Source organism: Pleurodeles waltl, chromosome 3_1 (assembly GCF_031143425.1).
Source record: "Pleurodeles waltl isolate 20211129_DDA chromosome 3_1, aPleWal1.hap1.20221129, whole genome shotgun sequence".
Lineage (NCBI taxonomy): Eukaryota > Metazoa > Chordata > Amphibia > Caudata > Salamandridae > Pleurodeles > Pleurodeles waltl.
The window spans coordinates 652126356-652138434 of record NC_090440.1 but is presented as its reverse complement, the minus strand read 5'-3'; the positions used below and the strand labels follow the sequence as shown (position 1 = coordinate 652138434).

At 45.9% G+C, this 12079-nt stretch overlaps 1 protein-coding gene across 2 annotated transcripts in view; it reads left to right on the top strand.

Annotated features, from left to right (window-relative positions):
• Positions 1 to 12079, top strand: part of MOB2 (MOB kinase activator 2) — a 187199-nt gene that overhangs the window by 104855 nt on the left and 70265 nt on the right. The window contains exon 1 of one of the 2 annotated variants that reach the window (XM_069223155.1): positions 8794 to 8970. The exons of the other annotated variant lie outside the window; for it this stretch is intronic. Within the exon in view, the coding sequence (XP_069079256.1) occupies positions 8873 to 8970 (98 nt within the window). The 5' untranslated portion in view covers positions 8794 to 8872. Of the gene's footprint in view, positions 1 to 8793; positions 8971 to 12079 lie in introns of those variants that run through there. 2 annotated transcript variants of the gene reach the window in all.

Here is a 12079-nt window from a genome sequence, read left to right as displayed (position 1 = left end):
CCAGCTCGTTTTGTGAAACCACACCTTGCATTGTGGATGGTGAGAAGCGTCGATGGGAAGCGGCACCATAGATTAAATGTTGCTTTCATTGGACCTTGAAAGTTTAGTTGGTGTAACTATTATGGTGGATCTTTGGTTCTTTGGTTGCTAATATCATCTGGGATGACATAAGGCACCTTGTAATGGGTGCACCGTCTACCAGGCAGTAGTATAAGAAGTTGAGAACAACTAAACGTGCATTTTCAGGGTCTTCGATAACCATAGTCCTCCAGGGAGCTTTCTTCTGCTACACTGCTGTGCAGTGGACCACGTGGGTTCCTTGCACATTGTGATTTAGTACTATCTAATTAAATGAGCTAAGCGCTTGAAGTAGACTTTTGGCTGTTAGAGATTCGAAGTTTTCACCAACTGCATTTGTGGAAAGAAGAAGTTTGTTTATAAAATCTAACAGTGACCACTATTGTCAGTAGTCTTAGGGACAGGGGACCAGATGACCATTGTTTTTATTAGTGTTGTTAATATTTTAGATGTAAAACTGTCAATGCATAGCCATTTTTGGGCTCCTAGTTTTCTATTTTTTACTTCTCTGATACTAGCCAGCATGGCTTGAGGGGATGCCGTCCTGGCTGCTTACAGTTGCTTAACTGTTTAGTTCATTAGTCTGTCATTCTCACACATAATCAATCAATTGCTGAGTTATCAATTCTGTTCTCCTAGAATGTCTTAAACAGATTAAAATAGGACTGTAGATATCATTTCTAATGACAAACGTTTAGATTAATTTGTTGCTGGTGCCCCACATGGCATTTTTTATTCCCACCCAACCAACCCAACCCTCTGCAGTTTTTCACCTGATGGTCTCTGATCCCAGGGACTACCAAGGTGCCAGCTCCAGGAGTTTAGGTGAAGTGCTAGAGTCTGCCTCACTCAGGAGCACCATTTCAGAGTACCCTTGCTGGTGTGAGAGTAGTGACTGCCTTGTGTGTACCAGGTTATTTAGGAGTGCAGCCACTACACAGTACTCCTGAGCAGCATTGGCTGTCTCTTGGGGGATGGGGGGTGTAGAATGCAGTGGTGGATTCTCCACTGGCTGTTTCTATCTCTGTGGGCTTGTGAACAATCTGCCAGGCAGAACTTCATACCTGCTTGGGCCACAGATTTCTTCTTCTTGAAGAGCTCCAACACAAAAGTTCCACCTGACATGTAGGGAAAGCATGTTCCTCACTGTAAATTGTATGTTCTGTATCTTGCAGGGCTGAGCAGGGGCCCAGCTGCAGTCACAGACTGTGTTGGATTCCACAATTCTGGTGGCAGCCAACTAGAGACGGGTGGATTGCCAGACGTTTCCCTCAGCTGGCACACCATAACTGGTTTTACCAAGAGCTGGATGTTGACTCCAGTTCTTAGCTGGAATAATGCACAACGGTCTCTCCTATAGAACAAGTAGAGCACTGATGTAAAGAGGATCATTTACAGGAATGACCATCCCAGGAGTGACCATGATAACTAACCTACAGCACAGGTACATACGCATAGGGGAAGGGAAACCCAGCAGCGGAAGAAACATGGTCTCATGCACCCGTCTACCCCCCTACCTCCCCCCCCCCGTTGGCCGTGGTGACTGTATCGAACATTTTTATTTTACCTTTAGCCAAAAACACGAGACATAATTTGTCGAAGCTTGTCTAAATTACGCTACCACCTACCAGTCAGACATAGCCAGCCGTGGATGTTAATTCCTGATAGACATAAAGGTGGAACACTATGGTGCTGCACGACCAGACATAAGCTGGCTGTGCATGGTAGCGGAGTTGTCAAGGGGACTGACGAATGGACAGATTGCAGGTACACTTTCCCTCCTTGCTCAACATTACTGGCTGCTGCCTGGGACTCCCCACTGGGACTAAAGGATATGTTTCTGAGTAAGTGCATGCATCCAGGTTGTGTATGGACTTGCGGTTACTGTACGTGTACATTCGTTTTTTGATAACAGGCCCCATTTGTTTGTGCAATTCGTATGTGTGCTGCCTTTATGTGCAATTATTGTCTATAGCGGCTGTCTGTGAGGTGCACATTTGCAATGTGTGGAGTCTGTGGTTGTGTCTGTGGGTGAGTGTGTATGTGTTTTCGTTATACATTTATGCCGGGCCTCGTGTCAAAAGGTACCTAGGAGGCACTTCTCCGCCCTCACCCCACAAACGCTCCCTCCAAAAAAAAAAAAAAAAAAAATCTTGCTGAGGCAGGTGTCCATGCCCTGGGTGTTTTCACGCTACTTAATAAACATCGATTGTTTAAGGCCTTCAAAGTCGAGCTGTGAATCCACTCTGTGCAGTGCCTCGTCCAGTCGTCGTGTGAAGGGGGCCAGTAGCGGGTACTGTGTGAGTTGACAGGTATGTGCCAGCCTTCATTTGGTGGCTGATCTGTGTTCGCATGTATTCGGCCACTGTGAATCCTGGTGAGGACCTGTGAGCATTCATTCAGGTACGTCTAAAAGCTGAAAGAAGACCGCTCTTCTATCTCTATTCTTTTAATTATAATACACTTGGAAAGTACATATTGGTGCTGAAAATAAACGATATAGATGTAAGCTCTGCCGATCTTGTGCTAAACGAAAGCTGTACCTTGGTGTCCTCAGATCTCAAGATTGGATCTCTCTGTTAGCAGTCTTCCTAATATATTTCACAAAACGTGCTACGAAACACAGCCATTATTTATATTTTTTATTAATCCTCGACATTGCCTTGTGTCTCATGTTGTGCTTTATTTAACTGATTATATATATATATATATATATATATATATATATATATATATATAATCCAAGCAAGACGTGCTATAAAGTTTAAAATGTAAAACCTTAAAACTCTGCCCACAACTGAAAACCCTGCCTGCCCAAAAAACATTCGCCCCTCACAAATTAAGTACTTCCCTGTTCTCCCCCTCCTTACTTCGGTTCATCCTCACAAATCGAAACACATTTCACAAACTGCGTATTTTCCGAATATGTCCTCCTGTGAAACAATCCTTGAAGGACCTAATCCAAGAAAAGAAGGCCCGCAGCCGCACAGGCATCGGGAAGATCTGGCTTCGTCTGGACGTCAAGGCACAGTGGTGCCTTGCTCTTGGGTACACGTGTGCCACTAGCAGGCAGACCAGAGGTGGTTCCTAGACCAGGGACTCCAGTCTTGAGTGAATGCGAAATCCAAGCGGTAACGACCGCGCGATCACGGGAATGGACACAACCTGTACTCGGCGAGCAGCATGGAGGGCCCTGTACTTGTGCACCCCTTAGCTCTGTCTTCCACATGCAGCAACAACAGTGACGTTGGATTTACCAGACAGGGGCAAAGGCTTATCAAAGAAGCAAATGTTAGTGCGTCTGCTGTGTTTTTTTTTTTTTTTTTTTTTTTACACCGTGCGCGTGTAGCAACAATTTAGAAAAAACAAAAGGCCACGTGGGGTTCCTGAATACTCTAGAGTAGGTACAGGTTTGTGTTTAGCCAAAGTAGTATGGAAATATTGAGAGAACCGAGGTACCTTGTAGGACAATAAGTAAATATATTTAAATGCGTGTATTATCACTTTGATGCTCGCTAATTATTAACGCTTGTAACCAGTTCAGTCAGTCGATATGTTTGGCTGGCTCTACTTAAAAGTGCCAGTAAATTAGTTAATAAATGAGAGATGCAACTCCCTTAGGGATGGCCGCCAGCGTGGGGTGCACCAGTGACTAACTAGTCTGCTGCTTTTCACAGCCGCACGCCCCATCACGCCCCTTCCAGGCTAGCACAAACCTAGCAATTTAGAACGCATTTTGCACCAAGCAACCAAGAGCAAAGCTACTGTCCACTCTGAGCCAGAGCCCACGCCGCCCCACACCACCCCAGTGCCGTCCATAGGCGGAGTAGACAGCACACTGGTAGCGCATCTCCTGTAAACAAAGCTACATGAAAACGAACTCCTCTCGAGGTATATCCAACTACTACACAAAAGCATCACAACTGTTTTCCCAGTAAAAAAAATATGGCGTTCCCTGCCAATGAATGAATTCCCCTTCCTTCCAGCCCCGCTTTATTGGCATATCTTCTCTCTGTTCGGCGGTTTCGTCCCTAACTTCTAGTGCGATTATTGCAGACTGCTACACGGTAGTAAAATTCAATAGCAGCCTCTCTTCTATTTTGCTGGTCCCTCCTTAAACATTTTCAAGGCCAAAAGTATCCGTGCTCGCGCATGATGCCTAAAATGGAATGCATATTGTAATTGCTGCGAGACTAGGGTCTTGTGTAGGGACGTAAGAGACTTTTTCGTGGCTGCCTCGTGTCTTTCCCATAACACTTTGTTTTAGGGGTGTATGTTCCTCCCCGTCTGCCTACGCCTGACTCCAGCTGGCACCATGCCCCTTTCGCACAGCAGTTGCTAGGGCATGTCTGGACCTGCAGACCCCAAGCACTGGGTGACGTCTGGAAAGCTTTTGTGCGATGTGTGAAGTGTGCTGTATATTTAGAGGGCCTCTCCTGCACTCCGGGGTTTACATAACACCGGAGCTGTGGGTGGTGCATAATCTACTGATTGGACAATCCACTTTAGGTGCTCCACGTTCTACATCAAGGTCTCCTTCCTCTATGGTGCAGCACTCCAGTCCAGTGGTGCACAGGCCTCTAGGCGAGGAGAGTGGCACACCGTCCTGCTTTTTGTAGGTTTGTCCCACAGTTGGGTTGTCCTGTTAGCTGCACTCAGCTGGTGTGGGACACCAAAAGTCTGCTTTTTGCTGTTGACCAGTGGTTCCCAACCTTTTGACTTCTATGGACCCCCCCACTATATCATTACTGGAACCCCGGGACCCCCGCTGAATAATTATTGGAATCCAGGGACCCCCCCCCACAGAGTCATTACTGAATGCTGGGGACCTAACCTGTTAATATTATTTAAGTTTCTAAGCAGCCGCGGTCCCCCTGAGGAGGCTTCGCGGACCCCCAGGGGTCCCCGGACCACAGGTTGGGACCACTGCACTGCTGTAGACAGCTAGCTGAGCTGCCTCACTGGACACCTGGAGCAGGCTGTCAGTATGTCCACCTCTCACTATTTCAGCCTTCTGTGAGCTGTGAAAGTGGTGCCGGTCTGTGGCTGTTACGCAGGAGCTGTGGCACTAGAGCGATTCTACACAGTGCATCTTCATGGACACCTTAACCCTCAGAGGCACTAATAGAGAGTGTGGACTTATACAGTTAACCCCGAATGTGTGAATAAAAACCAAGCTGGCCGCGTTTCCTGTAAATATACTCTCGGTGTTTTATTATTCTGTTAAGCTCTATTAAAGAACACATCCGTCTCAGCAAAAGCTATTACTTTACTATCGTTTACATTTTGGTGAATGGCCAGTGAGGTTGGTGCTAACTGCGCTCCCCTTGTAAAAGCCAAATTGTTATTGTTGTGTTTTTTTTTTCACCACAACATACTCATAGCTTTTAGACTAATTCTAAATATTACCAAAGTTGAACGGAAATGTGAGCAGAGGAATAAGTTCAGAAGGTGATTGCACAAGAGCACACAAGGCTGGTGTTAAAACCATGTCTTCTGGTTCCACAGTTTACAACATACACCGTGGACCACATTGATGGTGGCCGTTTCTAATAGGCCCGTTTGTTATTGTTCTAGGTGAAATGCCAGTGTATTGTGGGTGATGCCCAGATTTATAATGAACTGTTCATTTCCAGCATATTTCGGTATAGTAATAAAGTCAGGCTTAAATGAATAGGGTTTAGTTGTGGTTTCTACCCACCTCGGTGAATTCCCCACATTGTAAGGGGTCCTGCCAAGGTGTTTCTTATAGTACTAGGTAACAACATTATGCTATTTCAAAGCACCCTCCCCCCAGTATTTTATGTATCGGAAAAAAGGTCCTGCATCAGTAGGTGGTTACCAGCCAGTATCCGTGATGGATACTGTTGTTTACCATTGGTGTTTTATCTTGTAAGACTGTTTCATTCAATGTGGATGACTGTTATCCATTCTGAAAACGTCCCTCTTTAAAGGGATCAATAGCAAGCAGTTAATACATACTCCAGGAGGTGGGAATAGAGGTTGGAACTTTATGCTTGGAGTTATGGGTGGATGTAATTTATGGAATGCTGTGTTGTGTAATCTCATTGAAGTACCTAAAAATTCCACAAGAAGGCTAATTCTTCATTTGCCGCTATTTTCTTAGCACAAAAATGGACGCGAGGATGCATTTTGCATTAAGAACTAGTGCTAAATGCAACAAAACATGAATGAGAGCAAGCAGCTGATCATGCCTGCTACATCTGCACTTGGGGTAGGTTTTTCCCCCAATTTACTCCCAGCATTTAGCGCTAGTTTTGTAACATCGTAAAATTCACCCTTGCGTCCAAAATAGATGTGAGGAAGCATTTTGCTGAAAGAAATTAGCTATTAATGCAAAAGAACATCAACAGAATCACAAGCACCCTCTCGCTAAATGTGCTCTTGCTGTAGATCCCCACCACCACCCCAAGCTGGTTTTAACAATGCAAGCGGACATAATTGAGTTATTGTCTTTAATTCCGCATCAAAGAGTAACAGAATTAGCAAAATTAATCTGATTACTCTGTCATAATTAAAATTACTCCCAGGTCTACTTAGAGTATGACATATTAATCTGACTCGATAAGCAACATCTGTCAGTTATGTCTTTTAAAATAGCCTGGTTTAAAGAAGGGGTTATGGAATTAAACCTCAGTGTGGTCAGCGTCTCAGTCTCTCCCTTGCCGCCTAACAAATGTCTCCTGGTGTCACCAGGTAGAGTTCTGAGAAGAGATACTGGAACAGTGTCCACCCAGGAGCTCAATATCTAGCATTCCTGCAAACGCTATGAACAGGGTAAGGCAGGCGATGAGACGTTGATAATCAAGTTCAGCAGTGGTGCTGTTTGATCCTGTTCAGTCTCAACAAAAAAAAAATGTCTTTTCTATTTTTAAATATAATTTTCTATTTTTGTTAAGGGTTATTTTCTCTGCAGGTGATTTTGTATCGACTTCCAAGCGTACAAGCCCTGATCTGAGGCAAATTGGCACTTATGAACCCAAACTAGCCAGAACCTCTGCATCACACTGGCATAGTCTGAAACGGTAGTGCATATATACTGTGAACGGTATATTTTTTCGGGGTTCCTACAGCTTCCTATCCTCCTGAGTGAGATATGGCGTGTCAGTTCGAGATTTCACCTCTGTGAGGTATGATGTGTCAGTGCAAGCTGTTCTGGGTTTGTGGCACTGTGGAAGAATGGAAAGGTCATGGTCCAGAAGGTACATATTCTTCAACGAGAATAACTCCCATAAGGAAGCAAAGTAGCCTCGTGGTTGTACATGTTTGAGTCATTAACTTGCCACTTATATAGCGAAATTACTATCTTATTGTTGAATATTTCGAGTCTTTGAGGCACTGGACTTACCTAAAGTGATCATTCCCATTTACTGCAATGTGGGCTCACTCCAGACTCAAGGAAGTTGGTTGATGACACGCTATTTCAAACGTACGAATTTCCTCGGTCGCCGGTTTATGGTAACTTCTGAGAAGCTTAATTTTTGTCCGTGGGCCTGATTTACTGACTTATTGGTAGGAATTAAGGTGGCTGCTGAGTGAGATCCATGCCCCCCCCGGACCAGAGGTTAAAATATTTACTACATTTCCGTATGGTTCATTTTACGGAAATCATCCCTTGCCCAGCGTCGTGCCTTGGTTGGGCAAAAGGAGACCTGGAAACTAATAGGTTGGTCATGTATCGATACGTTGGGGGTTGGACACATTGCGGTTTTTGTTTTAAATGTATTGCAAACCTGCCGGGGGGTGGGCCACTATCTGTATTCAGGGGTAGTAGCCGTTATAGCCCACTGTCAAAAGACTGTACATGAAATTAAATTCTGAGCTCAGCACAGACACTTTTATGAAGCCAAAACAGGTTCTGATTCAGAGACAGAAGTGTCTGGTCATTATCGAGCGGGAGTGCTGACCGGGCCCTTATCAGAAACACTCGCACCCATGTCTTTTGCTAGCCACCAACGTCTCGCGTGCTCTGGGCTTCTGGTCTCATAGGCACATAAACTACAGTCGCCAGCGTGCACAGCGTCGCTCTTGTAGTCCAAGCGTTCCTCGGCTGAATGTGGTTACAGCGCGCCATCGCAAGACACGCGCATGTGTCCCGCACCCCGGAGAGCATAGCTTGGGTAACGCGCCCGGCGGAAGTGCGAGCTTCTGACGGGAGAGAACAGATGTAACACAGGCATTAGTACTTAGCCTCGAGGTTATCAAGGTCACGTGTGATACTGCCGCCTTTCAACCGACATTACGTTGCATTCTGGGACCCGTGCGTTTGCCTTTAACGCTGCGCAAGTGGTTCCAGTGTGATATCCTGGCAGTAGTTTAGGGTTCCTTCACAATAGACAATAGGGTGTTCAGGAAGGATATGCATTGCTGACACTGACAAGATATTTTAGTTATCTTTCTCCTAACATTTTTGTGATGCGAGCGTGACAGGCAAAGACAAATTCCGTCATTTAGCCTTCGCATATCTTTAAATTGAACACTTATTGTTACTCACTACGCCTAGGAGATGAAGCAGTGTTTTTATACGTTGTTTTAAACGCATCGTGGTAATTAAGGTTTACATTTTAAAGTTTAAATTCCTTCCACCTACGTTGTTCCTCTGAGCAGGTGGTCACCTCTTCCGCCCATTAACCATGGGTGGGTCCGTGATGCTAGTTCCCACCTCCTCGACCTAGTGATGAGAGCAGGGAGGGAGGGGGTCGGGTGAGTGAGAAAGGGAGAGCACGCTTCGGAGGAGGTTCTAGATCACACCAGGGCTTCTCTGCGCCTTCCAATGAGGCTGCCAGGCCGACGCTTTCTTCTGCAGGTCTTGCTTCGCCTGTTGAGTGTAGGCATGAGGTTTAGGAGGAAAGGTGCCTACTCACTACACAGGTAAGAGTGGACACCTCGGTATTCTGTGTGGCACCGGCGTTGTTTGTGGGCTCAGACCTGTGTTTGGTTTCGTCCCAGTCTGCGCAAACCTGTTTTTGGAGGCTAAGGGTGAGGTTTAGGGAAGCACGCTGCGGCCTCCACAGAATGTCACAGCTGTTTATGTTCCTACCTCGTTGCCCTATATCACCGCGAGCCCTGGAAGTGTCATGGCGTAGTAACAAAAAGGTGGTGGGGGGGCAGTGGTATAGATAGGGTACCATGGGCCCCAGTGCAAGCAATGAAAACGCCTCTAAATTTTTGTTACGTAGTGAAACACAGAATTAAACAGGGGTATATGTGTCTCTCAGGTCTCTCGGTCTGGTGCGGCTGCACCACTGGTAGCTACTCCTCTGGAGGGCGGGTCTTTCGGGTAGAAGGAAATTCTGTCCTGTGGTCTGGTGTGTGGTGAGCCTTCCACAGACCCATGCGTGCTCGATGAAACACCTCTGGCATACACGTTAAATATGAGCGGCGGCCTCTACCTTTTAAAGTCAAATATGGCTTTATTTTGACTTTTCACGCCTAAAATAGCCTCTCTTTCAGCGCGAATGGGGACATTAACATATCCCTCTTTTTCTAAGCAACGCATTTATGAGTTAAAATGAATCGATTACTTTTTTGCTAGAATACGATGATAAATCGTCCTTCTCCGTGAGGGAAGTCCGATGTTGCTGACACACTTGCAGCCTGCAGGTGTTAGTAATCGCAGTAGCTTAACCTCCGTGCGCTTTGCACTACATCCCGTACTTGAAATTAGTGTAGTGTTAACCTGATGGACGCTCCTTGGTGTGCGCCTTTTGACGGTTTTGCTCAAGTGGCGTTTTGCATGCTTTCACACGGGGTCCTGGGGGTTATTTACAGATTGTAGGGCACTTGGGCACTATATTCAGGGGCCCCTGGTGCAGATGGCCTGCGGGGGCGGAGCGAAATCACATTCGCTCTTAGGTGCGACATTAGCGCAGTTTGAAAGTGAAAGCTGTATATTTTGTGTCTGTTTCCTCTCTGTAACCGTAGTATTTGTTGACCTAGTTTCCAATGTTGCGAGGTAGCTAATTCACCGACAGGGACGCGTAAATACTGGTTAAATGCATACGTCTGCAGCAGATACAATAATCTGTGATTGTTCACTATGATTTGAATTTGTGGCTGACTGCGGTGCACTCGCACCTGTGCAGCAGATGGAATGTAACCTAGTAACATGTTGTTTTTATAGCAATCCGTGACCTGTGGAAGAAATATGAATCTATTTTAAGTGTATGTACCCTCGAGCTTTCTGAAAAGAACTAGACCTGTAGGGTACCCGCAGACTAATGTTGGTGGTATATTAACCAACTAAACTACCCCACAGAAATTGAAATCGGTGATACTCGCATTAAATAGTTAAACCTGTAATAAGTACATTAATCCAATGTGTCCACATTGTAAGATATAGAGCCTGTTTTTTTGTGCTCTATTGGTTCGCTTCACTGTTGCTCTCATTTGCTTGTTTCTTATTTGTTCGTTATGCTGGCTTCACTTCCTCTTCTTGTGTTTGCTCCTCCACTGGAGTATGGCTGAAACACTTGTGTCCCTCCACTATTCAAGTTTTGGGAGCTATTTTCTTTTTGTTGAAGCACTCCATGCGAGTGCATGTGTTTTTGAGTTGTCTCTCACATGCTTCTCAAAGCTCGCTCCTACTGCTGCGATCTGTGTTGCTCTGGCACCTATGTGCTTCTACGCTCATGTTGCCCTGTGGACTCATTTTGCCTTCTCTTGCCCATGTGCTTCTGTGGCCCCCCCCCCCCCCCCCCCCCTCACCTCCCATGGTGGTCCTGTTCATCCATTTGCTTCTTTGCCCCTGGCTCTCCTCTGTGCTTATATCCTTCATTTGTGTGCTTCTCCACCCTCCCCAGGCGGTGCTGCCACCTAACCTCCCTGAACCGCTACAAGGACGTCATTAAACATTTTTTTTTAAGTGCCATGATGTGCACTGTGGTGCGTCATTTTATAGGAATACACACGTTTAACACATGCACGTCCCTACAAAATGACATGGTCGAGTGACTGTGTCATTGTGCTTAGGTTTTTATCCTTTTTTCCTCTTTCTTCATGCTATACAGCATCTGTTTTGATGTTGACCCAGGTCCTGTCTGCCATGGGTCCGAGCACCTGAGTGGTGTTCCTATACCTTGATATTTATATATACCCGTCCAGCAGCCCTACAGATATTACCTGCAGCTAAAGGTAGGGCAGGAGCATTTTCAGTTTGCCATGCCCTCCAGCCTCAACAATGTCCTCTGGTGTTTACAAAAGTGACAGTGGTGGTTGCACGCCATCTCCAGAGGTCAGGATACCTGTTTTCCCCTTACCTCGATGACTGGCTGTTGAAATCTGGGTCTCCACAAGCAGTTGTAGACCATTGCCAGACAGTAGAGAACCTTCTGACCTGGGTGGCATTAGCGGTCAATGAGCTGATGTTTTACCCGACTCTTTCGCAGAAGCTTCCTTACATTAGAGCAGTCCTGGATGCAGGCAATTAAAGGCCTTCTCTACATTTCAACAATACAAGGACATTCACGCTGTGATTTTGATAGTTTGGCCCTGGTCCTGGATCTCAAGGAGGGCACCTCCTGAGGCTTCTTGGCCTTTTAGCGTCCTGTGTTTTCCTTGTTGATTGCCAGGTGGCACATGCAAGCTCTGCAGTGGAATATGAGGAAACCTATTCGATACCATTCAGATTTTGAAGGAGACTGTTCATGATCTGCAGTGGTGACAACGTGAGTGCAGATGGACCAGTGGCAGATTCCTCTTCTATCCCCAGCCAGAGCTGACTGTGGATACAGATGCATCACTGCAGGATTAACAAGGTCATCAGATTGTGGTAAAGATCAGAGGACTCAGGTCTCCAATGGTAGCCTGACTTGAAGTTACAAGTCATTTGCTTGGCCTTGGAGGACTTTGTACCATCCATCAAATGGAGGTTAATGCAGGTTCTCACAGGCACCACTACTCCCAAGTGGTATTGCAACAAATGGGACAGAGTGGGCACCTGTACTAGGAGCCTCTTAGTCTCTGAAAATTGGTCAGAGCA